General features: G+C 40.0%; 1 protein-coding gene across 3 annotated transcripts in view; it reads left to right on the top strand.

Annotated features, from left to right (window-relative positions):
- Positions 1-22,963, top strand: part of unc5db (unc-5 netrin receptor Db) — a 249,586-nt gene that overhangs the window by 96,082 nt on the left and 130,541 nt on the right. For all 3 annotated transcript variants that reach the window (XM_055011601.1, XM_055011602.1, XM_055011600.1), the window contains one exon: positions 8,060-8,275. In XM_055011601.1, the coding sequence (XP_054867576.1) occupies positions 8,060-8,275 (216 nt within the window). The remainder of the gene's footprint in view (positions 1-8,059; positions 8,276-22,963) is intronic.

The following is a 22,963-nucleotide window of genomic DNA, read 5'->3' as shown; positions in this document are numbered from 1 at the left end:
CAAGTCCTGATAAGTCCTCAGTGGTGGATTTGTAGTAGGATTACAATCATGTGATCATCAGCAGGCAGCTGACGTAGTGTTCACTTGTTGTCATGGTTACAGTGACGCTGTGCCGTTATCTCACAATGATACAGGAATCTTTAACAAATCCATGGATCCAGACTATAAGCCACATCACTGCCAGAATCTAATCAATTGGTCCTTGTGTCGTTTCTGACCTTCAGTGAACATTTCATCCAAGTTCATGAATCCATTTTTGAGTAATGCTACAAACAGACAGACAGACAGACAGACAAACCAATGCTGATCATCACATAACTCCAAGAACAATAAAGAAAACTGTTTAAGAACATGTAGAGCAGTTTTTATTTTTATGTATCGCTCTGAAGTCTGGTTAACGTTGATGATCTAGTGAGCAAAAAGCTGAACGAAGCTCACAGAACTTAAAAAAAAAAAATTTTCATTTTCACAATAAGTTTTCTGTTTCTGTTCTTTCTCTACTGCTCTGTATGGAGGCCTGTGCATTTATTATGTGTCTGCATGTATTTATTCAGGTTTCTCCTTTCATCTCTGCCCTAACTGTAGCTCTGATGGGCTGAAAAAAGGGTGAGGACCTGATACAGTTACCCTCCTCTTAACCTGACCCCTAATAATGTCTGACTCATTCTTCATGCTGTTTTAGTGGTTCATAAATATCCACTGAAGATTCTGTAATATTTCAGTTTAAGTCATAACATGCCATAAAATGAGATTATAAAAAAGCGAAGGAGTATTGTGCTGTAAGTGTTTTCTTGGCTGCTGCTGTAATCAGCTTCCTAAACTATCCTCCTCCCTCGTCACAGGGTTATTTCAAAGTAGATTTAATGCTCATTGTTTTGTCTGAATTGCATTAGGGTTAACAGTAGCCATTATTTTTCCGCACTACTTGTAGACTCTACTTATTTATTTATATAGCAACATTTAAATACGCTTACAGAGCTGTAGTTGTTAAAATAGTCTAATCTTAATATGTGCACTTAAAAGACACTGCATGATGAGCAGCCATGGAAGAACTGCCTTACTTTCTCTTTAATGTGCGCTCAGCAAGAGAAACTTTGCTCTTTTGTAAATAATGAAAAATAAAAAAGCGCCTCCAAAGTTTGCAGGAGACAGCACAGCGTGGAGACGGAGCTGAGCAGCGTTCCTTTAAAGGCAGCTTTTTCATAGTTAGGAGTCAGCCAGTCACAGGTCGCACCAGGTTAGATGAAGTACTCAGATTCTTAAAAAACCCAACAATTTGCCTAAAGATGAGAATGATAATTACCACTCAGGGGTGTCATAAAAACACTATCTTGTTTTTAAAAAAAAAAAAAAAAAAAGAGGAAGAGTGTTTCATTTGATGCAGTGAATGAATCATTTATACCAGCTCAGTGTGTTCGCTCATGTAAAAGCTCAACTCCACATGTGGTCATATACAGCCCAAGAAAAACACTGTTGACCACTCTAACCACACTCTGATTATACATTTCAAACATCAGGGAATCACTGCAATGTGCTCATATAACTTTGAACATATTCTTTCTTTTGGTTGTTTGTCTTTTACATTCCTCTATACAGGGATATGCAAATGACAGTAAATATATGAACCTTACTGTGGGTGGAAGCAGGATTTCTGAAACGCTGACACGAGTCATTTTGGCATCAGACACGTGCACTGGGCTGAGATAGACACAACATTTATAATAATAAATTGATTCCATAATGTATACAGCCCCCATTATCCAGCTGTGCCCATGTCACCCAGCAGCACACAGCAGGAGATAATCTACTCTCCATCTGAAGAACGTCCAGCAGAACCATTTCCAACCTGTCATTCAGTTTACAGGTGTTGATTATTTCATGTTTCTCATTACAAAAATCATTCAGATGTTTTCAGATTTATGCCACACACAATTCCATGCAGGGCTGCACAGTGGATCAGTTGTTAGCACTGTCGCCTTGTAGCTAGAAGATCCCTGGTTCACATCCCGGCTTTCCTGGGATCTTTCTGCATGGAGTCTCCATGTTCTCCTGTACATGTGTGGGTTTTCTCCAGGTTCTCCAGCTTCCTCCCACAGTCCAGAAACATGCTGAGGTTACCATGACCCTAGTGGTGTATAGATGATGGATGGATGGATGCATGGATGGATGGATGGATGGATGGAGTCCATGCATCGGCTGTTATCACGGCAGATCATTCCCATCCAGATGGACCTCGTCCACCTTCTACTCAGCTCAGTAGGCCGTTAACAGCCTGATTAAAGGTGGTGGAGTCGTGGTTCTGCGCTTACATACAGTAAGAATGTTTGCCCCCTTGAGTTCAAGTCACATCTTGGACCATCACTATAGTTTTTTGTTTGTTTTGTTTTACATTTTTGACTTCCGCACACTGTTTCTGCTGTTTATCTGTGTTTTCAGTTGATGTCTGGTCAAGTCTAGGCACCAGAACCCGTTCAAACACACCCTGCTGCCACGTTTACCACGTGTTACAGAGCTCCATGTTTTCAGGGTGATGACTTCACCGTAGATTTTACAGGAGGTCGCTGATGTTAGCCAGGGCTACTTTCATACCTATCAGAATGATATGCATTGAAAACAGTCGGTTTAATGGGCTGATAACATCGAAATAACATGTTCCATGTTCTTTTCATGGTTGTACAGTTTAGTTGTGTTGAATGAATAGTTAGAATATTAACATGACACCTGGAAAATTTAACCCAAATAGTTTGACCCCTTTTGAATATTGCTGACCTAAATGTAACTCAAAGATAAACTAACTTTACATGATCAAGTAAATGTAGTTTAAATCATAGATTTTGAAGAAAAAAAAGAAGTGCTATGTCAATATATTTACTGCATGCTACATTTTTAAGAGTTTAGTTTCCACCTTTAAATGGAGATTAAAGATCATTTGAGTTATGCTCAAATTTTGCTCTCACACAGTGACAAAATAAGCCCTATCTGTATTTTCCTAAACCTAACCATGTAGTTTTGTAGACTAAACTTAACCAAACAATGAGTGAAAACTGAAAGCTTAAAACGAGTAAAAACAAAACTTAAATCTATGAAAAACGGTCCCACATATGATGGTCTGCTGGGCAAAAGTTCTGTTGCTGACTTAGACCTCCATCCTCTCCTCCTGTCTCCCTTTCCTTCAATAAAATAAAAGAAATGTTTAAAAAAATAAGTTTCTTTTAAACATATATGAGAATGCAGTTTACTTGTAAAGGAACAGATTTTATAGGAGACAGGGTTGAAATAACGTATGTGAAGTACCTAAAACTAGAAAAGATGAGTGTGAATTCAGACCCAAAGTCTTCTTGACGTTTATAAACTGGCAGTGAATGAATCTGTTCCCTTAGACCAGAAGTGTCAAACTCATTCTAGTTCAGGTTCCACATTCAACCCAGTTTGATCTCAAGTGGACCGGACCAGCAAAATCAGAGCATAATAACCTATAAATAACCACAACTCATAATGGTTTGTTTTAGTGCAAAAAGTACATTCTGAAAATGTTCACAGTTAAGGAATTATCTTTTTACAAAACATCAAGAACAACCTGAAATTTCTTAAGAAAACTAAATTCAGTTTCATCAGCATTTAGCCTCAGTTTATCATTTCCACATTACAACTTCCAGATCACAGAGTGTCTACAAACATTTAATCACCTGGAACTGAACCATAGAGGATTTTACTTTAAAAAAACAGAAAGAACAACAAAAACAAGACAAAGTATTACAAAAATGAAACAACAAAAGCAAGAAACTAAATGACAAAAAAATGAGACAAACATGAAACAAAACAAGAAAGTGACAAAAAATGAGACAAAAAAGTTACAGTGACAAAAAAATATACAAATGAGAAAAAAATGACAAAACCATGAAACAACACCACACAAACGATACACAAAACAAAAAATAAAGCAAAACACAACATGACAAAATGAGACAAAAAACACAAGCGAGACAAAAAGGGAACACAAAACAACAAAAACAAGAAACAAATCAACAAAAATGAGAAACAAAACGACAAAAAACAACAAAAACAAGAAAAAATATTGCAAAAGCGAACCTACAAAAGCGAGAAACAACATGACAACAAATGAAACCAATGACATGAAACAAAACAAAAAACAAAACAAAAAATATACAAACAAGAAAAAAAATGACAAAACCATGAAAGAAAATGACAAAAACGACACACAAAACAATGAATACAGCAAAACAAGACGACGAAAATTAGACACAAAATGACACAAGAACATTGAACAATCTAGTATTTTACTTTATGATCAAAACAACTTGTCATGGTCTAGAAAGTATTTTAAATTTATAATTTTACTAATTTACAATCTGCAGTTAATGTCTTCTCTGGAATTTTTACACTTTGAGGGCCGGATTGGACCCTCTGGAGGGCCGCTTTTGGCCCGGGGGCCGCATGTTGGACACATCTGCCTTAGCCTATTAATCCATTTGTATACAGAACTGTTTTCCCCTCATGACTCAGATAGAAAGAGGTTTCAGATCTCTCTTTACCGTCCACAGCAGCAGGATTCCACCACTGACTGCTGCTAACCGCTAACCGCTAACCAGCAGCACAGTCTCATCACAGCCACACAGTGAGGATGGAGCTCAAAACAGGCCACAGCAAGTTCTACCAATTAGCATCACATCCTTCATTATCTCAGAGCTGATAATTGAGTCTGAACTGATGTGTTTCTCCTCGTTGAGCTGTGAGTTCTCTGCTGCTGACGGGTGTCGTTTAGACGGTCCACTACCTGTGAAACACCTACAGCATCCCTCGTGCTGCTGGAGCCGCTCTGGTTGCCATGGTTACACAGCTGCGGCAGAAAGTTGAACAAGCTGAACCACCACGAACTCCAACATCAACAGAACGGACCGGCCACCCTCTCATTACCAATCACTGTGAAGTCTGAGAACGCCTTCAAGTCTTACTTTCTACCCGCATTCACAGCCGTTCTCCTCTGGAAGGGAGGTGGAGCACACATCTAATTAAACTGCACCACTTGACATTTCCAACAATGCCAGCTTGTTGTCAGTAAGACAACGTGTCAGCAAAATAAAATCATTTTGAATTTACATCAAATTCAATCAAAGCTACACACAGAACTTTGTCCGTCTCCCATTAGTCCTGTTCCATTACCCATGAGCTCATCACTGCTGAGACGTGTTAATGTCCATACATGTTATTATCCATACAGTCTCTCCAATACAACTATGAAAAGATGCCATTTAAATAGAAAAATAAATCCTAATATGTTTCCCTTCATGTGAATCCTGATTTCAAACTGCAGGTGTTGGTGAAGACCTGGACTGTTCTGAAAAATAAGTACCAGAATATAAGGCTTGTCTTTATAATGATTAAAGCCTCACAGTAAAAGAAGTGTAATAATCCCCAAATTACCCAGAGTTTATAGGGTTAATGTGGAATAAATAGTCAGAAGCTTTAACAGAGTTTGAAGTCTGCGTGATTTTTCTTATTTAACTGAAAGCGGTGTATAAAACAGAAGGAGTAGAGCTGCTTTGAAGTGTTTGTGCAGAAAAATGAGAGAAAAAGTACTTAGAAATACATGACCAAAGGCATTCAGTTACTTTCCATCACTGGGCTGTGAATGAATACATGACTAAAGAGTATGAGGACAGCTCATCATTGGCACGCTGTAAATTCAGATGTAAAACTTTGCAATTTTTTTTTTAAACTTCCACAAACATCATCTGACATTAAAATCCTCCTGTAAGAGCAGCTTATCCATGTCTATTTCCCCAGCTACAGATGGTGTTCAGTCTTCAGAAAATCACTCCCAATAAAGACAATCATCACCTCTCACACCAAAGATTGGATTTACTTCATAGAACGGCTTCTGGTGGTGAAATCCAGTCTCTTTTAAAAACAAGATCTGGAGCAGCAGAGCAACATATGGACCGAAGCCCTGAAGTTCACTTTAACACTGCACAGTGTTTCAGCACTGCCATATATAGAAGGATATGTCCAGAGCAGGTTAAAGGAGGGATCATAATAATAATAAACGCTCTGTATCTGTAATATCTATAATCTGCAGTCTCAGCTCATTATTCCTTAAAGGTCTCAGTGTGGAACCCTTTGATAAACGTCATTTTTCTTTTTTCTATTTTAGATTGTAACTTATTTATTTACGTAAATATTATTACTCCGCCAAGGAGGTGGCGCCTCAGCGGAGTTATGTGATGATTGGCGTTGGTTTGCCCATCTGTCTGTCTGTTAGCAACATTACTCAAAAACAGACTAACGGATTTGGATGAAATTTTCAGAGAAGGTCAGAAATGACACAAGGACCAAGTGATTAGATTTTGGCAGTGATGCAGCTTATAGTCTGGATCCATGGATTTGTTAAAGATTTCTGTATCATTGCCAGATAGCAGTACGGCATCACTGTAACCATGACAACAAGTGAGCACTACATCAGCTGCCTGCTGACGATCACATGATTGTGATCCTACTACAAATCCACCACTGAGGACTTATCAGGACTTATCCATCAGAAATGATACAAGGAATGAGCAGCCTTGGAGGAGGACTGCTCTCTGAGTGCTTTTCTAGCTATTCATTTTATTATTATTATTTGTAAAATTTTACATTAATATATTTATTAATGTTATATCTTATGCTCAGACACGCTGTTGAGTGTCTGACTGACGATTTTATCACCCAGGACTGCTACTGTTGTTTCTATTGCTTTGCTGGTATTATAAATGAAATCCTGTGGTTGTGCAGCAGATCTGTTTCTGTCTGAATAGTGTATTCACATGCATTACTGCTTTTCATGTCACTTCCTGTGATTACAGCGCCGAATCTGAGTGCTCTGAACTAATACATTACATTACATCAGTGTGTTGTGTAACTCACCATGCTGCCTATCAGAGGACTGTGAACACAAAGGAAGCAGGTTACGATGGTAGTTTGAGTGGTTGAAGGCGGTTCATGTGGTAGCAGTGATGGAGGCATCCACCTGTTCTATAGCTGCTAATGTCCGCATATTATTTCCATTCATTTACCTCCCTGCCTGTTTGTTTTATGTGTTGCCTCTCTTTACACCTGCATCCATTCATTTACCCATTTAACAAGGACAACATTGATTGAGAGAGGTGGGGAGAGGGCTGATTCGATTTCAAGGGACAGAATTGGATTTGATGGTGGGGGTATAATAGCTTTCATGGGCTTTTACGGCACTGAATAGCTTAGCTGGAGCTGCCTTGATGGGATTGAGGTGTAATTCTGAGAAGGATCCCGGGGATGGCAGGAGCACAAACATCCTGTTCCTTATTGTTGCAGTCCACAGAGCACTCTGTGCTTTGCCCACAGGAGACGAGGACAGGACACCATGTGAGGCCGAGACCTAGCTTCAGACCGAAAAAATAGACCAAGTCACGCTCCCGCAATCTTAAAGATCCCTGTTTCCAAAACTGCACTTAAATCGATGAGCTGCCACAACGAACAGTAGCCGTGAACTGGGCCGGGCACTCGCCAAACTGAAAGGGAAAAAAGGAGGTAACCTGCCGTTAAAGATGCTGACACGTTGCTGCTGACACAAAGGCTGTTTTTGTGTCAACCAAAATCCAGGCCCTGTGGCTAAGATAAGATGTATTCAGACTCCACAGCCACAGTTTGGGTAATCGGTCCTCTCCTAATTCCACTCCACTTGTTCCGCTCTGATTTCATTCATCTGCAAATTGCTCTGAGGAGAACAGCTTTGCTCAAATGGATGAGTTGTGCTCTGTGTACACTTTTCCTTTCTGCAGTATGTTAGCTTTTGATGAATGGGGAATTGAAAACACTGTCCACTGAGCAATCTTCTGAAACATTCAAGCAGTTGGTGTTATACTGTTGTTAGTGAAACAAAATGCACTCCGATGCTAAATTGTGCATTCCAACTGAAAACATCTTTGTTTTTGTTTCTGCTGCACCACTTACTGTTCATTTCAGTGTTGTTCTTCTAAGATGTGATGGTGACGGAATGACTCAGATGCTAACTGTTGTCTTGCAGGTGCCACAGGCGATGCTCAGCCGGACGCCCTGCCCTCGGTGCAGGGCACCCTGCCACACTTCATCCAGGAGCCCGAGGACGCCTACATCGTCAAAAGCAACCCGATCAAGCTGCGCTGTCGAGCTGCACCCGCCTTACAGATCTTCTTCAAATGCAACGGGGAATGGGTGCACCAGAACGAGCACTTTTCCCAGGAGTACAAAGATCTCAACACTGGTGAGTTTCCAGTTTTTCCACCAGCATGAGTAACCTTTGGGTTATATGCAAGTCTGTCTGTTGGGAAACAGAAACTTAGCTAAAGCCAGTGTGCCTTTTATACAATACAACACATTCAGTCTGAGCACTTCTGTCAACCAGGAATTAAAGCTGCTGTTGTAAACAACACATGGTGTCTATCATTTAGGTGTGACAAACGGCAGGATGTTTTCCTTCAGCATCAAACATCTGCAAATCCAGGAATTAAAATGTAAAAGACAGTCATTTTTGGAAGGTTGCTGTGAAGAGTGTGATTAAACAGGATTCAGCGTTATTTTGCTTCATTTCTGTTGCATCAATGTGGTAGATAAGCGGTTTAGAACTTTTAGAACGACCTCAATAACATCATTGGTTTGTTGTTGTAACTGGTATTTAGTCTTTAATTCACAGTCTTGATTAAGTGGAAGTAAAAATGTCAGTTTTAGCTGGAGTGTTTCAAACCTCACCATGGTCTGGGGGGCATAAGAAGAACTGTTGTCTTTCAAAATAAGTGTCTCTAATCCATAGAACCCCAGCTTATTCATTTGGGCCCCACACTCGTGGAGCTGCTATTGAATGATTTGGGGATTTTTACATTTTTTTTTTTTTTTTTAAAGAAAGACCTTCGGCGAACGTGTTTAAAAGCCTGAAGTGTGCTTCTCTGCTCTCTTTATCGGCACATCGCTGTGTTTCATGGTCACTACCTGTAGATCAGTGAGACAGAGTGAAACCCCTGGCAGGAAGTTGCATCAGCTGTCTACTCCAAAACAACAAACAACAAAATGTGGATGCACACATGGAAAGTGGAATTCTGAAACTCCACAATGAGCATTTCAGTTTCCAGCAAGGCCTGTAAAAAAAAACAGATTAATTAAACCTTAGAGGTCGTCAGACCCGTCCAAAAATCACATCCCTTCTTCTTGGTTGAATTGTTTTTGAAGTGTTTATTGCAGCAAAGTGTCAAATGAAACCGCATTTTTCCAACGGTTCTAGCCGCTTGTCTGTGTGATGAAGCATAGCTGGAAAAAGCAGGTTTAATTTACATCAAAAATTACCATCGATTCTTACAACCAGCCTTCAGGCGTGTCCTCACTCATTACTCTGGTCTGAGTTACTTCTTTAGAATTGTTAGAATTGTCCCACACCAAAACGATCGTGGTCCGATGACAGAAAACTTCTGCAAAAGAAAAAGAAATCTTTACAGATTTCTTCGTGCATTTTCATACCTGTTTCTCAGCTGAATAACTCGCTGTTGTTTCATAATGGCCACGTTTACGAGACCTTTAATTCCTCTTTAATTCGGAATTAAAGTTAATTCCGCTTTAAAATCTCCTTGTAAAGACTTAATTCCGAATTAAAAAGTTAATTCCGAATAAACTTAATTCTGAATAAACTACCTGGTTTATTCCGATGTTAAATCCAAATAAACTAATTCCTGTGTACATTCTATTCATGTATACAGTTAATTCCGGTCATTCTGCTTGGCTCCTCATGTAGCGATGACGTAGCGACGTACACAGCTTGGTCTTCTGCCTCCCTTCTCCGGTATTCTATCTCTCTTCTCCTTCTCAAGTGACACAACAGAAGTAGTACACCATTGTCGAGTTGCTGTTTCAAAACAACAATAAAAAGCAAAGCGAAAAGCGTGCTTATTATTTGTTCCTCCATGTTGTTGGGGAAAAGAAATGCAGCGGCAAATGGAGTTTTTCTTCCGGTAAACAGGGATACATCACGTCCACTCCCTGTCCAATCAGAATCCTTTCCAACACCCAAGCGTTAAAGCAGAATTAAGGAAGGGGATAAACGTGCAGTCCATGTAAACCTTAATTCGGAATTAATATTTACATGTAAATGTGAAGCACAAAACTTTAATTCCGAATGAGTTAATTCCGAATTAATAATTCCGAATTAAATAACTTCATGTAAACGTGGCCGGTGTCTGTCTACAGCTCGTCATAATAAACATACCAACAACAAACAGCCATCCCATAATACATGCTGTTACTGATTTCTCAGCCATACTTGCCCACAATCATGATTCTGTTGTTTGTTTGTTGTTTTTTGCTCTCTGGTGAGAAGTTATTAATAGAATTAAGACATTGGTTTTGCTCTTAATGGAGGGTTTCCCTGACAAAGTGAGACATTACATTTTTATTTACCAGCAAAATACAACAAAATTTGCAACATGGACCTCGGTGAAGGCCAAAGTCTGTCACTCTCTGTTTGCTGAGGAGGTTTTGTTGTCTCACTGAAAACACAGAACAGATGATGCATTTATGTGGCATTTCTGTCTGCATGGAGACGCTTCAGGTCCCGACTGCCGCTACTTAGTCCGACCGTCAGGAGGAATATCAGTGTGGCCTCAGATGGTTTAAGCCTAAAAGCCAACAAAGGCACAGCAGCTGCAGTAATCATAGCTGGGTCAAGCAATATGTGCAGTATGTGCTTATTTTAAGCTCCTTGCAGGGCTAGATGGAGGAGGGTATATACTGCATCACATCAGCACAATTTCAGCTGGTTTCACATGAGTCGTCAGTCCCAGAAATGGAGAGGATGGGTTCCAATGCTCCCCGTTCTGATCACACATTCTGAAATAGTGTAACGCCAGCACTTCCCCCCAACTGCAGCTAAATTGAACGTTGGTGGTAAAACTGCAAGTTTGTTGCACTTTTGATTATTCAGTTGTTAAATAACACTTTGGAATTAATATTTCATTTACGAGCTGCTTCCTCGGAGGTCATGGAGTCGATGTTGTGGGTCGCCCGGCCATACACAGTGTACCCTGAAAGAATCACATTACTGTGGGTGGAAAGCACAGACTCTCATTACATTTTTTAAGGAAACAGTGAAATAACTTTAATTTGGCATGGAAATAGAAGGTTGGCAAGTCGAAAGTCCACTTTGGTCGTACTCTAAATATCATCCTGTCAGTGATTTGCCCATGTGCACCCATGTTGTTTAACCTCAGAAAACTTGCTTCCTAAATGTACACATTTCCTTCTAACACTAAATAAACAACGACCTAAGCTAAACCTGGGAGGAAACAACCTTTAGTTATAACAGGCTTATTGATTCAGTTGCTGATAACTCTGATTGGTGCATGGAAATTTGTTAATTTTTGTGAAATATTCTTATTTTATGTGGGATGTTAAGAAGCTAAGAAAGACCTGAGACAGTTTTCAGGGCTTTAAATACATTCTGAACAGGTAACAGACACAGAAAAACAGCAGCAGTCATTTCTCCTCAGATGTTTTAAACAATCAACTTGCACTTTAAAGCAGTAGTGACAGCACCAACACTCTCAGGGAGGATGTTTGGGTGGATGGATGGGCCAACAAAGCATTCCATTTAGACAAGAAAGATTGTTTCTTGCTGCTTGTTTTCTGCCAACGGTTTCCAAACTCTAGTACATCTGACAAATTTCTGCTATAATGTTTTATCATCATTTGGTGGAGAGAACATTAGCTGGTCATCGTGGTAATTTTATAGGTGATTCATGATTTCAGTCTATTCTTTATTCTCTACCTAATCTCAAAACATGTTTTTTTTGTTTTGTTTTGTTTTGTTTTTTTTTTTAAAGAATTGCTTCATTTCAGAAAGGAAAGTGAATAGCAAATATTATTATGCTTATTAGTACACAGAAAAACCCCTGGAGAAGCTGTGTAACAGTCACAAATAGCATTTAAAAGGCAGTTCTACCTTGTTTTCAGTTGAATAGATCCAGGCTCTTCCACTGTGTAAATGCTACCGTGACTTCCCTGACAGAAAACAGCAATGCTGGCGAGCAGCAGGCAGCTGGAACATAAAGCAGTTAATGCTAGCTGCTCTGGAACAAGGTTGTCCTGCTGCCAACTTTATTTCAAACCATGTTTACAACCTGTAAACAGCATGGTGGTCTGCTCGAGGTCACATTTTATGAAACTAAACCATTTCCATGTCACCGAAGTGAAACAACTACCTGTCTTTGTTCTTATTTTGTCCAGACCAGAGCTGGGAGGCTACACATTTAGAACAGAAAGATGGATTTGCAAACTGGGAACATGTTGTTAGAAAGACGTGGGAGTTCCAGCAAACAGAGACTTTAATTTGCTTGATAGATACTAGACATTACTTAAACGTTAGGAAATCTCACCCTGTGCTGCTTGGTTTTGACCGTTTGTTTTTAATATGTCATTTGTGAGTCCCTCGGCTTTATAGAAGTGTTGTCCTGAATCACTGGAGAAGCCTTCAAGCAGGACTTTCCCTCTGTTCATCCACCAGGAGAGCAACTGCTTTATTGGCCTGTTGTTCCTCTTATTAGGCACATTAAATGCCATGCAGTGAAGACTGAGTGGTATTCGAAAAGCCTCAATAAACCAGATTCAGTTGTGAAGAGTGTTGCAGTGATTGTGATCATGCTCCAACAGCCTGAGCTGCACTTCCTTGTTGCAGGTTTATGTTCCAGTTACTCTGTGTTTACATTCACTATCATGCTCAGAAGTTAAAGCAAGTGTTAAGTCTATGTTTGGCCCTCGATCTGTGGGCCCTCAGGCCAGAGCAGCTGGAAACCTTAAAATAACGTGTGACTATTGTTTAAAAAAGCTCTACTGCCAATACTTGCCCAGCTGCAGTACGTGTGAGATGTGTTTCAGGTTGAGGTTATGATTGGAAGTGTGAGGGAAGCAGTGGCATGCCATACCAATTAAGTCCCATTAGTTTTTGTCAGGTGGTAGCATGTTGATTAGAGGACCTGACGGAGGCCTCCTGAAGGGATTCCTGCCAAACAACAAAGCCAATGTGACACCTCGGCTGGAATGCTGCGTGATTAGAGGCTGTGAGAAAGCCGTCTTTCTAGTATTCATGAAGGTCCCTCCACAGGAAAGAGGTTTTAATTGCTTCTGGAAGTTCATTATAGTGTGATTGCTGTGCTGTGAAATTGTTGTGAGCTTGATAATAGCAAAATGAAATTTGGAACTTCAATAGTTTGTCATTGCGTGTGCTGAGGAAAAGTACAAGGGGAAGTTCAGTTGGTGGTATTCGCCAGCTCACTTCATATTCCACGTCGACATGCAGCATCCAGCAGGAGGGAAGCTAATCAGTGGATTTGACAGATAAGAGTGAGACTGTACCGGAAGCCTGCTCTGCCTCAAGGCTACAGCATGGAGCTGCCCTGCTAACAAAAGGCCAGAGTTAAATCTGAAATTCTGCTACAAGAATCAGTGGGTGTGTGAGAATGTAACCTTTAGAAATAACAAATTAAACACTTTTTTCTTATAGAAATACAGAAAAAACTTGCTGAAGCAGTAACTGTGACTTGAACTGAAGCAAGAAAAGTCCGAGGCACTCTGTACTTACTCAATTAAAAGTCCTTTGTTAGCTACATGGACACCACCAACATGTTTCGACACCAAGTCTTCGTCAGGGCAACATTTGTAAATGAACTGAACAGCAGGAAGTCTACTTTTAAAAAACACTTAACAGGAAGTCACATGATCGTGTGTGGTCATGTGACTCCACACGACACCCAGTGGTCACTACAGGAAGCAGAACACTACTGTAGAGCCACATCTGGAGCTGCTATATGTTCTACACATTCATGTCAGTTCATCTGCCATGCATTGTCTTGATTGTTTGACAAATAAAATGACATGAATCAGAGTTAATGTCTTCAAAAGTCTTGTTTTTTTCTGAACAATTTCTATTGCAACATTCAACATGTGAACACCAAGCAGACAGCTTTACAGCTTCCTGTGAGGCGTGATTTCAGTCACCAACAACTTCAGAAGTTCAGAATGATACCCCTATTTGTGGAATATTCATACTCGGCATGTGAGTCTTTTTATATTCCACGTACTGGGGCTTACCTTTAATTCCCTTTATTTTTAATATTAAAAAAGTAATTACGATAAACAAATTAATAAATAATTAAATAAAACTCATTTCCCATCCCAAATGTGTAGTCATCCTATGTACTTACTGTAGCTTGTCATTGTTAAAATGTTCAATGTAGTGCCGTTTATTTCTCTGCTATAGCATCCTCCTACCACCAGGGGCTCCTCAGTAAGAACCTGAAGGTCCTACCTACAGGTAACTCATCCCACTGAGGAAGTGATTAAAAACAATAATGGTTTAAAGATCCTTATATCGTGCATTCAGAGTGAGGATCAATTATTATAAAACTGCTTTCAGTAACAAAATACTCAGATTTACTCCGTGAAATTTTCCAAATGAGGTTACATTTTAACAATGGTGCTGTTATGTCGCGTGTTCAAATAGTTTCTCCCTCTTCAGGCTGTTTATTCTGCAGTGACGAAGAAACTCGATCGAGGATCCAGGTCTGGTTCTGGAAATCACAGTCGGCAAGCTGTTACTGCCCCAGAGTGAGCCCTGAACGCAGCATACAGATAACATGTTCTGACATTCGAGCCAAACTCTTACAATTATGATGGTTGTGACTAGTTGGGGAGTGACTGTGGTTTAGACGTAGCTCTGTCTTGTTTGTTGGCACACGACCTGTCCAATCCCAGAGAACCACACTCTGAAACAGACTTCCTCCCTGTCCTGATTACTGCAGTGCTGCTGGGTCTATTGTGACATCTACCTCGTCATATCTGACGCATGTGCATGGTTAACTAGAACTACCTGCTTGTGGCTTTGTGCTCCTCTCCATGACTATCACTGCCGTACTGTTGAGTACTTATCTGTGTGTGTGGGTGGAAGCTGCTTGTTCTTTCTCAGGACTTCTGCATATAGCCCTTCAGAACCTGGTGCTGGTGCTTCTGACCATCTGTTCTGCTGTAAAGTCGAGACAACAGTAGCAATGTATATGGGTCAATATATAACTGAGGGACTTTTGAAGTCCATGGGATATATCTGCATACATTTTTATTAAAAGTAAAAAAAAAACTAATGTTTTTTATTTTCATTATGATCATGTCTTTACAAATTCCAAAATTATTTATTATGGAAACAATCACTTAATAATGAAAAATGACTGGATGTCACTAAAATGTCAACTAAATAACTGTCCCAATTTAATAACAACCACCTTCTAATTAGCTAAACAATAATAAAATGAGCTGATTCAGAAAGAGTTTGGATCGTGTTCTTTTTGTTGAGATAATCATGACAGATATTTCTTTTTTGGCAATATATCAAATTTTATATGGAAATCTATGTCCGAGAAATGACTTTCCACTAAGTTCCCCGTTACAAAAAACCTCTCCAGGAAGTGTGTTAATTCCAGATCACATGACCTGCTCCACATGATGTCATTTCCTCCTGAAGAAAAGACTGGCCAGACTCCAAGGCTTTCTGAGTTATTTAATATAAAGTAGTCAACAGGTTTACTACAGTATCTTTAGAAATAACTTTCAATTTCAATTTTTCTCAATTGTATATATAATAGGGGGCTGCACAGTGGCGTAGTGGTTAGCACTTTCGCCTTGCAGCTAGAAGATCCCTGGTTCGCGTCCCGGCTTTCCCGGGATCTTTCTGCATGGAGTTTGCATGTTCTCCCTGTGCATGCGTGGGTTTTCTCCGGGTACTCCGGCTTCCTCCCACAGTCCAAAAATATGCTGAGGTTAATTGATTACTCTAAATTGCCCGTAGGTGTGGATGTGTGAGTGCTTGTTTGTCTATATATGTAGCCCTGCGACAGACTGGCGACCTGTCTAGGGTGTCCCCTGCCTTCGCCCGAGTCAGCTGGGTTAGGCTCCAGCACCCCCCGCGACCCTAGTGAGGATTAAGCGGTGTATAGATAATGGATGGATGGATGTATATATAATATTTAGACGACTCTTTCTCTAAAATGCCGTGTGTGTTTGGTTTTAGGCGGCCATGTTGATTTTAGGCCTGAAAACAGCAAAAATGTCAACTATGATACAGAAAGTCCCACAATTATTGACCCATATGTGTAAGTAATCTGTCTACATAAGCTAGCATCACATCTAATAAAATGATGAGGCACATCTAGTAATAAAGTAAAATCTAAAACATCTAGTATAAAGTAGAAAGAGTGTGTATAATCCAGCGTTCCACGGACTAATGTGTGTAACATTACTTTCTAGATCCTAAACACCAACTAGTTAATGCTATTCATTTTCTCTTCCATCACTTATGCTCAGTGCGGATCACTTTGAAAGGGAAAATTGATGCATATTTCATATTCATTAACTCAAATTAGGCTGGGCTTGTTCATCAGCATCCTCCTGCCTGCTGCCATCAGCGCTCTTTGCTGACTGACAGCCCATCCACCCCTCCCTTACCCACCCTCCTTCATTATCCATGCCACTTCTCTGTATCCCATTCCCATTTAGGGGAGTTTTAAAGCCATTTTACCTCAGCTTACTGTGTCTCAGTGCACCGAGTGGTTACCTTTCACTACAATCACCGTTCTTAACTGCCTGTGGTGTCGCCAGGACCAACTGAGATCTCTTTGCTATCTGCCGGCCCAAGTGGATTAGCAATTAGAAGAGCCTGAGGATGTCCTCGCCGTAGCCCCTGGCATAGACCTGCCTTATATCAGCAGTAAACGCAAAACCACAGATAAGGGCGGTCTTAACGGGAAGGCTTTGTCCTGGCTCAGTAATAGACAGCAACATTGTGTATTGGATTAGTTGGGCTAATCAGAGGAGGAGATCAGTGAAGAATTGGAATGTTATTGATTAGGACATGGGCCCTCAATGCCACCAGGAGCACCTGATAGCATCTCTTATTTACCAACTAGCCTGATGAATCACTGGGCCCTGATAAAGCTGACAATGCCCTTGAGTTCCCCAGCAGCAGACACTAAGGGAGGGCTGTTTATATCTGCAGTGTGTGCTGGATAACCCCAGAGTACAAGCAATCCTGCAAAGTGTGTACATGGATATTGACTGCATTTTTTATAGATTATTCTAGTCCCATCTGTAAAAAACGTCGTCAGCAGCTGTGTGCAGATAAAATTTTAGCAAGTTCATTTGAATGTCACTTTGAAGCCTGGATGTTGTCAAAAATTAGAGGACATTTCCAGCTTGTAAATTCTGCTTGTGTGATTGTAAACTTCAGGTTTTTAGTGTGGATCTCTCCCCTCCTTCTAGATAGCGTCGCCATTCTGGACCAACATTCAGCTTCACGTCAAACTGCAGAAAGCTTGTCTTTTGACCACCTATATACTGTATTTATCTGCTCACAGAACAGTTTGTCAGTATAGAGGTAGATGAGGGAATTTGGACATGCTGCCTCTGGAATGCACTCAACAGGATCACAGACGGACAACATACTGTATGCAAGTGTAAAAGGAAGATGACTTATCCTTTAAGAATACTCTCTACAGTTTTGGCACATTACACTGAATTTCAACACCAGAACTGGATGAAACACAAGATTTCGCTCGACTCTTTCCCAGTGAGAGCTACATATATTACAGCAGCCTAACAATGCAGAGAGATGACTTAGATCAGATATGCAAATGACAGAAATAATAATAACCATTTCCTTTATTCTCTGGGGCACACTGAAATACTCAGTATAGCTCTCTGCAATTATGAGCATATCCTGATGAAGTCTTGAGTAAACGCCTTTTTCTTATTAAAAAGGTTTCATCCACTCATTTTCATGCTAACTAAGATGTGCTGCATCACAAAAGCTGACTGGCAATGGTGAAATTAGATTTTTTTTTAATCTACAAAAGCTTTATGTAGACTTGAAGTAAGAAGTTTTATAATTGTAAGGACCTTAGAAATTGTGATGAAAATGCATTGTCCATTAATCAAAGGCTTGGTGCTGCTGGCTTCATTTCAGTGCAGTCAGAACACGTCTCTCAGACAAAACATGTTGCTCCAATAACTGCCTCAACAGCCCACATCCAGGGTCCCAAACGCTTCATATTTACTCAGCATCAATTAAAGTGGAATTGTGGAATTTTAGGACCCATGCTGGTGTTGACATCACAACTACAATGTTGATGTCCAGCAGAGGGAATGTTTATGGCCTGGTTACATGGACAACTGACACACCTGGAGTCATTACTTATTTAAAAAAAAAAAAAAAGGGAGAGAGCATATGAAAGCAAAGAACACAACTTTAAAGTGAAAACAAAAGCATGTTAGATTAAACAGTGAAACTATAAGAGTATAAACAGGAATGATGCAGGAAAAACCCAACTGATCTCACACCTTAGCTTCAGTAGACTACTTTCTGTGCTTTTATGTGTTGGGGAGCTGACAGTCCATGAGGTGACACAAAGTTGGAGGGTGTCCAGCCGTGGATTCAGAAAATATACCAACTTTACAGTGCACCTCCTTGGTTTAGCATGTTTCTATTCTATCCGGTATTTGAGGCATTACACCCAAAACTTCAAAAATCAACCAAATAGTGGTTGTTGGGAAACGGTCACAAGATCCCCATTAAGAAATATCTTCTGAAAACTATTTGTACCAGATGTTGTGTTTATTCAGTATAAGTAAATAGAGTTCAGCGGTAAGTAAACACCTGCTGAAGGCTCTCAATTAAAATTCAGAGGATTACCATGATGATGGATTCTCTCAGGGCCACTGATGTTCATCTTTCATTTCGTGGCAGCAGTTGTTGAGATAATTTGCACAAAAAACAACCAAACATCTAAAAATGAAAATCTCCAGGTGACACTAGATCAAAGATGGAAAAATTAACTCTTGGGACAATAAATGTCTGTCCATAATTTCATGTGAATCCACTTCAGGCTTGTGAGATATTTTAGTTTGGACCAAAGTGGTGGATCAGCCGACTGAACCACCAACAAACCAACATTACCAGAGTTAACTAGGAATGGAATGAAGACCATCCTGAGACGAGTCGAGACCAAGACTGGAGTGAACTGAAACTGAGACCAGACCAAATGTTTGAAGTGTCGAGACAAAGTCGAGATCAGGACCAGACCAGTGCAGGTCCCACATTTCATGACACGCTTAAGATAAAGTGTTGAACATGCCGACATTACCACTGACATTAACACCCAGGATCACTGATAAATAGACTATAGCATAAATAATATTGTCAGTGTCTTGTGGTTGTATGAATGACTCCATGTAAGATCTCTAATGGAGACTTCACATACACTTTGTAACATGTCATGAGCATAGCAACAATCTGTGTTTTAACCCAACACCTAGTTAGTTTTGGTGGCTAAACTTAGTCAAACTCTGAATGACAGAAAGAGTAAAAGCTTAAGCCAAGATTTAAATCAAAAAATTAAACTATAATTGTGGTCCAAAAAGGACTCAAACTGAAATCTTGTGGGTGAAAGGCTCCTCCATCACCTCCATCCTCCAAATGCAGGTCTTTATTCCTGTTTGTGAGAGCTAAATCATGAGTAGAGACGATGGAGCCCATTTAAATAAAGTAATTAAAGCCTAGTGAGTGTAATAGAAGGTTAAAGGAGGTTCCTACCTATGTGCATCAATAATGCGTATTGAATGGCATGTTAACATCCAGATCCAGTATTTATTGATCCGGCATTAACATCAATTGTGTGTAAATAATTTTATCAGGTGAAGGAACATTGTGGAACTCCAACCCTGCATGAGTCTGGTCTTAGAGGAGCTCAGTTTCTGGATCTAGTTTTAAGGCCTTAAGGTGCATATTTCTAAAAGAAGCAATGCTTGTCAAATTGCTTTCAACTAGCACAACCTGAAGACATGTGGCATCATTTCTGGCACTGGAGTACTGGTTGGTTTCTGGGTGTCAGGGTAAATAATGAAGCTTCCATTTATAGTAGGAGTCAAAATGAGCCCAGTGACAAATTTATACCCCAGGAGACCCACCATGATCATCTAACCATGGTTCTACAGGTTCATCTGCCAGTTTTCACTGCCATAGGTCAATATTAGTTTCAGGATTAGCATATTATAAATTTATTTATATTTAGTCAATTTATTTATCGCATTTTATGTTTTCTGACTGCATGAAACATGGCAAAATGATTTCTTTCCTAAGAACAGCAGAACTTGCCCAGTTTTTAAAAGATTACCCGGTTGTTTTAGTTGTTTTTGACATTTGGAAGTTTCTTACCTTCAGCAGTTTCTGAATAATTTGCTTGGCTGTTGAATAAAAACACTGACATCTGCTAACATTAAAATCATATTCAGTGTGTTTATGGTGTGTCTGATAGCAGCCACTTCATCAGAGGGCTGTTTGGACACATTATTAGTCAAGTGAATCCGTCTGTCGGAGCTTGGATAAGTTGGTATAGCTGTCTAGTTTTTGCAGCTATCTTTCATGCCTTCTACTCTATTAATAACTCTGTGATATATATCTGAGGCATGACAGTGAGAGTAATATGAGGGGAGCTATATGAAAAGAATATTACCAAGGCTTAGACCAATATGGGATTAGGATTTGACTCAACGGTGTTTGGGGTGTCAGTCTGGAAAGCCTGTAATGGATTCTGCCTTACTCTGCCATAAGGAGCTGCAGCTGAAGGATTTCATTAGTTTGGTATTCACTGGGGGGTTCTAGGGTCCCATGATGATCACTGGAATGAAAATCTGCAGCAGAATACAGAGAATATTGGCAGGTAGAGTTACTGTCTAACACCTGGTCACACTCATCGAAAATAACTTCAGTTGTGTTTACTCATGGACATGAAGCAAATTTTCACCTTGCTTTACAGTGAAGACCCAACAAATGCTGTCAAGCAAACGGAGAACTTCAACCCTTATGCTGAGCGTGTGGAGTGGACATGCTGCAGGGTGTGTCTTTGTAAGAGCACCATAAGGCTGTAGCAAAACAAGACGCTGAGCTTCTGTTTTTGGACTGTTTTATTTTCAATTTCGGGACCCGACACAGTGCCGTACAACTTCAGTTTTTTAAAGAGTTAATATAATGTGGGTGAGTTGACATATGCAGGCTATAGGAGGCTCGTAAGGAATAAAGTTACTAAGCAAGTACAAAGAGTACAAATTGGGCCTTTAACTGTTACAGAGCAACACTTAAACACTACTCTTTATCAGAGGGTGAAAACATGACGCAAACGGATATATTCAGTCTTAACCAGGTGCACAGTTGTCATGAGATAATTGGTTGTACAGGGTGTTAAATTTATTATAATATAATATACTGGATAATAAACCTGAGAGTAGAAGGTACCTTAGTGAGTGTCCACACCCTCAACACCATGTCAGAAACATCCATCCATCCATCCATTATCTGTACACATCATCAGGGTGATGGGGGCTGGAGTCTATCCCAGCTGACTGAGGGTGAAGACAGGGGACACCTGGACAGGTAACAGTCTATCACAGGGATACACATAGAGACAAACAATCACACTCACATTCACACCTACAGACAATTTAGAATCATCAGTTACCCTCAGCATGTTTCTGGACTGTGGGAGGAAGCTGGAGAACCTGGAGAAAAGCTACACATGTAGAGGAGAACATGGAGACTCCATGCAGAAAGATCCCAGGAAGGTCGGAACACGAACCGGGGATCTTCTAACTGTGAGGCAACAGTGTTGACCACCGAGTCACCGTGCAGCCCATGTCAGAAACACAGGAAGTGAAACCTCTCTTAAAGTCACAGGAAGAGAAGTACAAAAAGTAGCATCTGTCAAAGGTGACAACTGAGAGGAAACATCAAGCAGTTCAATATGTCTGAGGCTTAACATCATGTCAGAAACCATACAAACCTCTCTTACAGTTTCGGGGATAAATGTACAAAAAAATTCAGCTAGAAATAGCTTTCATCCACCTGCTGGTACCGACACATAAATGCAGATGGAGTGATCAGGACTCCACAGTAGAAGTCCTGTTTGATAGAAAGCAGTCATTTCCTGGATGCCGGTAGTTTATTTCCAAACAATATAGACACTCTATGACTCATTTCTGTGGCTGCATACACTTTTAAAATATATAAGCAGAAGATTGGCCTATTTTTGTGTTTGTCAGCATATATGCAGCATGTAGGTGCTGCTGTCTCCTGGTGTAGCCGTTTGCATTGATTATAGTTGAACTGTAGTAATTAACAGCTGCTCCTCCAGCAGTCCTGATGTGTTCGGCATTCAGTGTAGCAACGGGGTTATAACTGTCTATCTACTCAAAGTACTGTAGCATAGAAGGGCAGCACAAAAAGATGTGATATTTCTTTAACTTTCTGTAAAATAGAGCAAAACTTTCAGAGTGATTAGCCATAAAAAGTCTGACAACATAAAGGTGCTGCAGTGTGTATATACAGTATAGAACGGAGGTAAGTACACCCTTTTGCAATATCATCTAAATGTTAAGTGATTCATAATTGTATCCCCCTACAGTAATTGCATTACTAATAAGTTGAACAATAGGCTATTTGCTGCTAAGTAAAATTAAAAACTAACAGTCTATATTTACTGTATAAAAACACAGCACCCACAGTAGGAACAAACAGTCTGTCATTACTGAGATTCCTTTTTTTTTTTCATACTTCTTACTGACTATATGTTCACCTTTATCACTGATAACACAGTCGATCCTTATCGGCATGGGGGATACCAGATTTCTAGAGAAAATGCTCATTTCTGGAAGGGCTGTGTTGTTCTGTCTTTCTCTTTCAAACACCCCAGATGTGTTCTATTAGGTTCAGTCTATGCTCGTACAGGTCAGAGATTTCACTTTGTTCTCTTTTAGAAAATGTGATTTTGGCAGTGTGCTTTGGATTGTTAGACTGGAATATTCCTCCTCTTTCCTAGCTTCT

Source organism: Amphiprion ocellaris, chromosome 6 (genome assembly GCF_022539595.1).
Source record: "Amphiprion ocellaris isolate individual 3 ecotype Okinawa chromosome 6, ASM2253959v1, whole genome shotgun sequence".
Classification (NCBI taxonomy): Eukaryota; Metazoa; Chordata; class Actinopteri; family Pomacentridae; genus Amphiprion; species Amphiprion ocellaris.
Note: the sequence above shows the minus strand (reverse complement) of the source record. Positions and strands in the feature narration are given on the sequence as shown.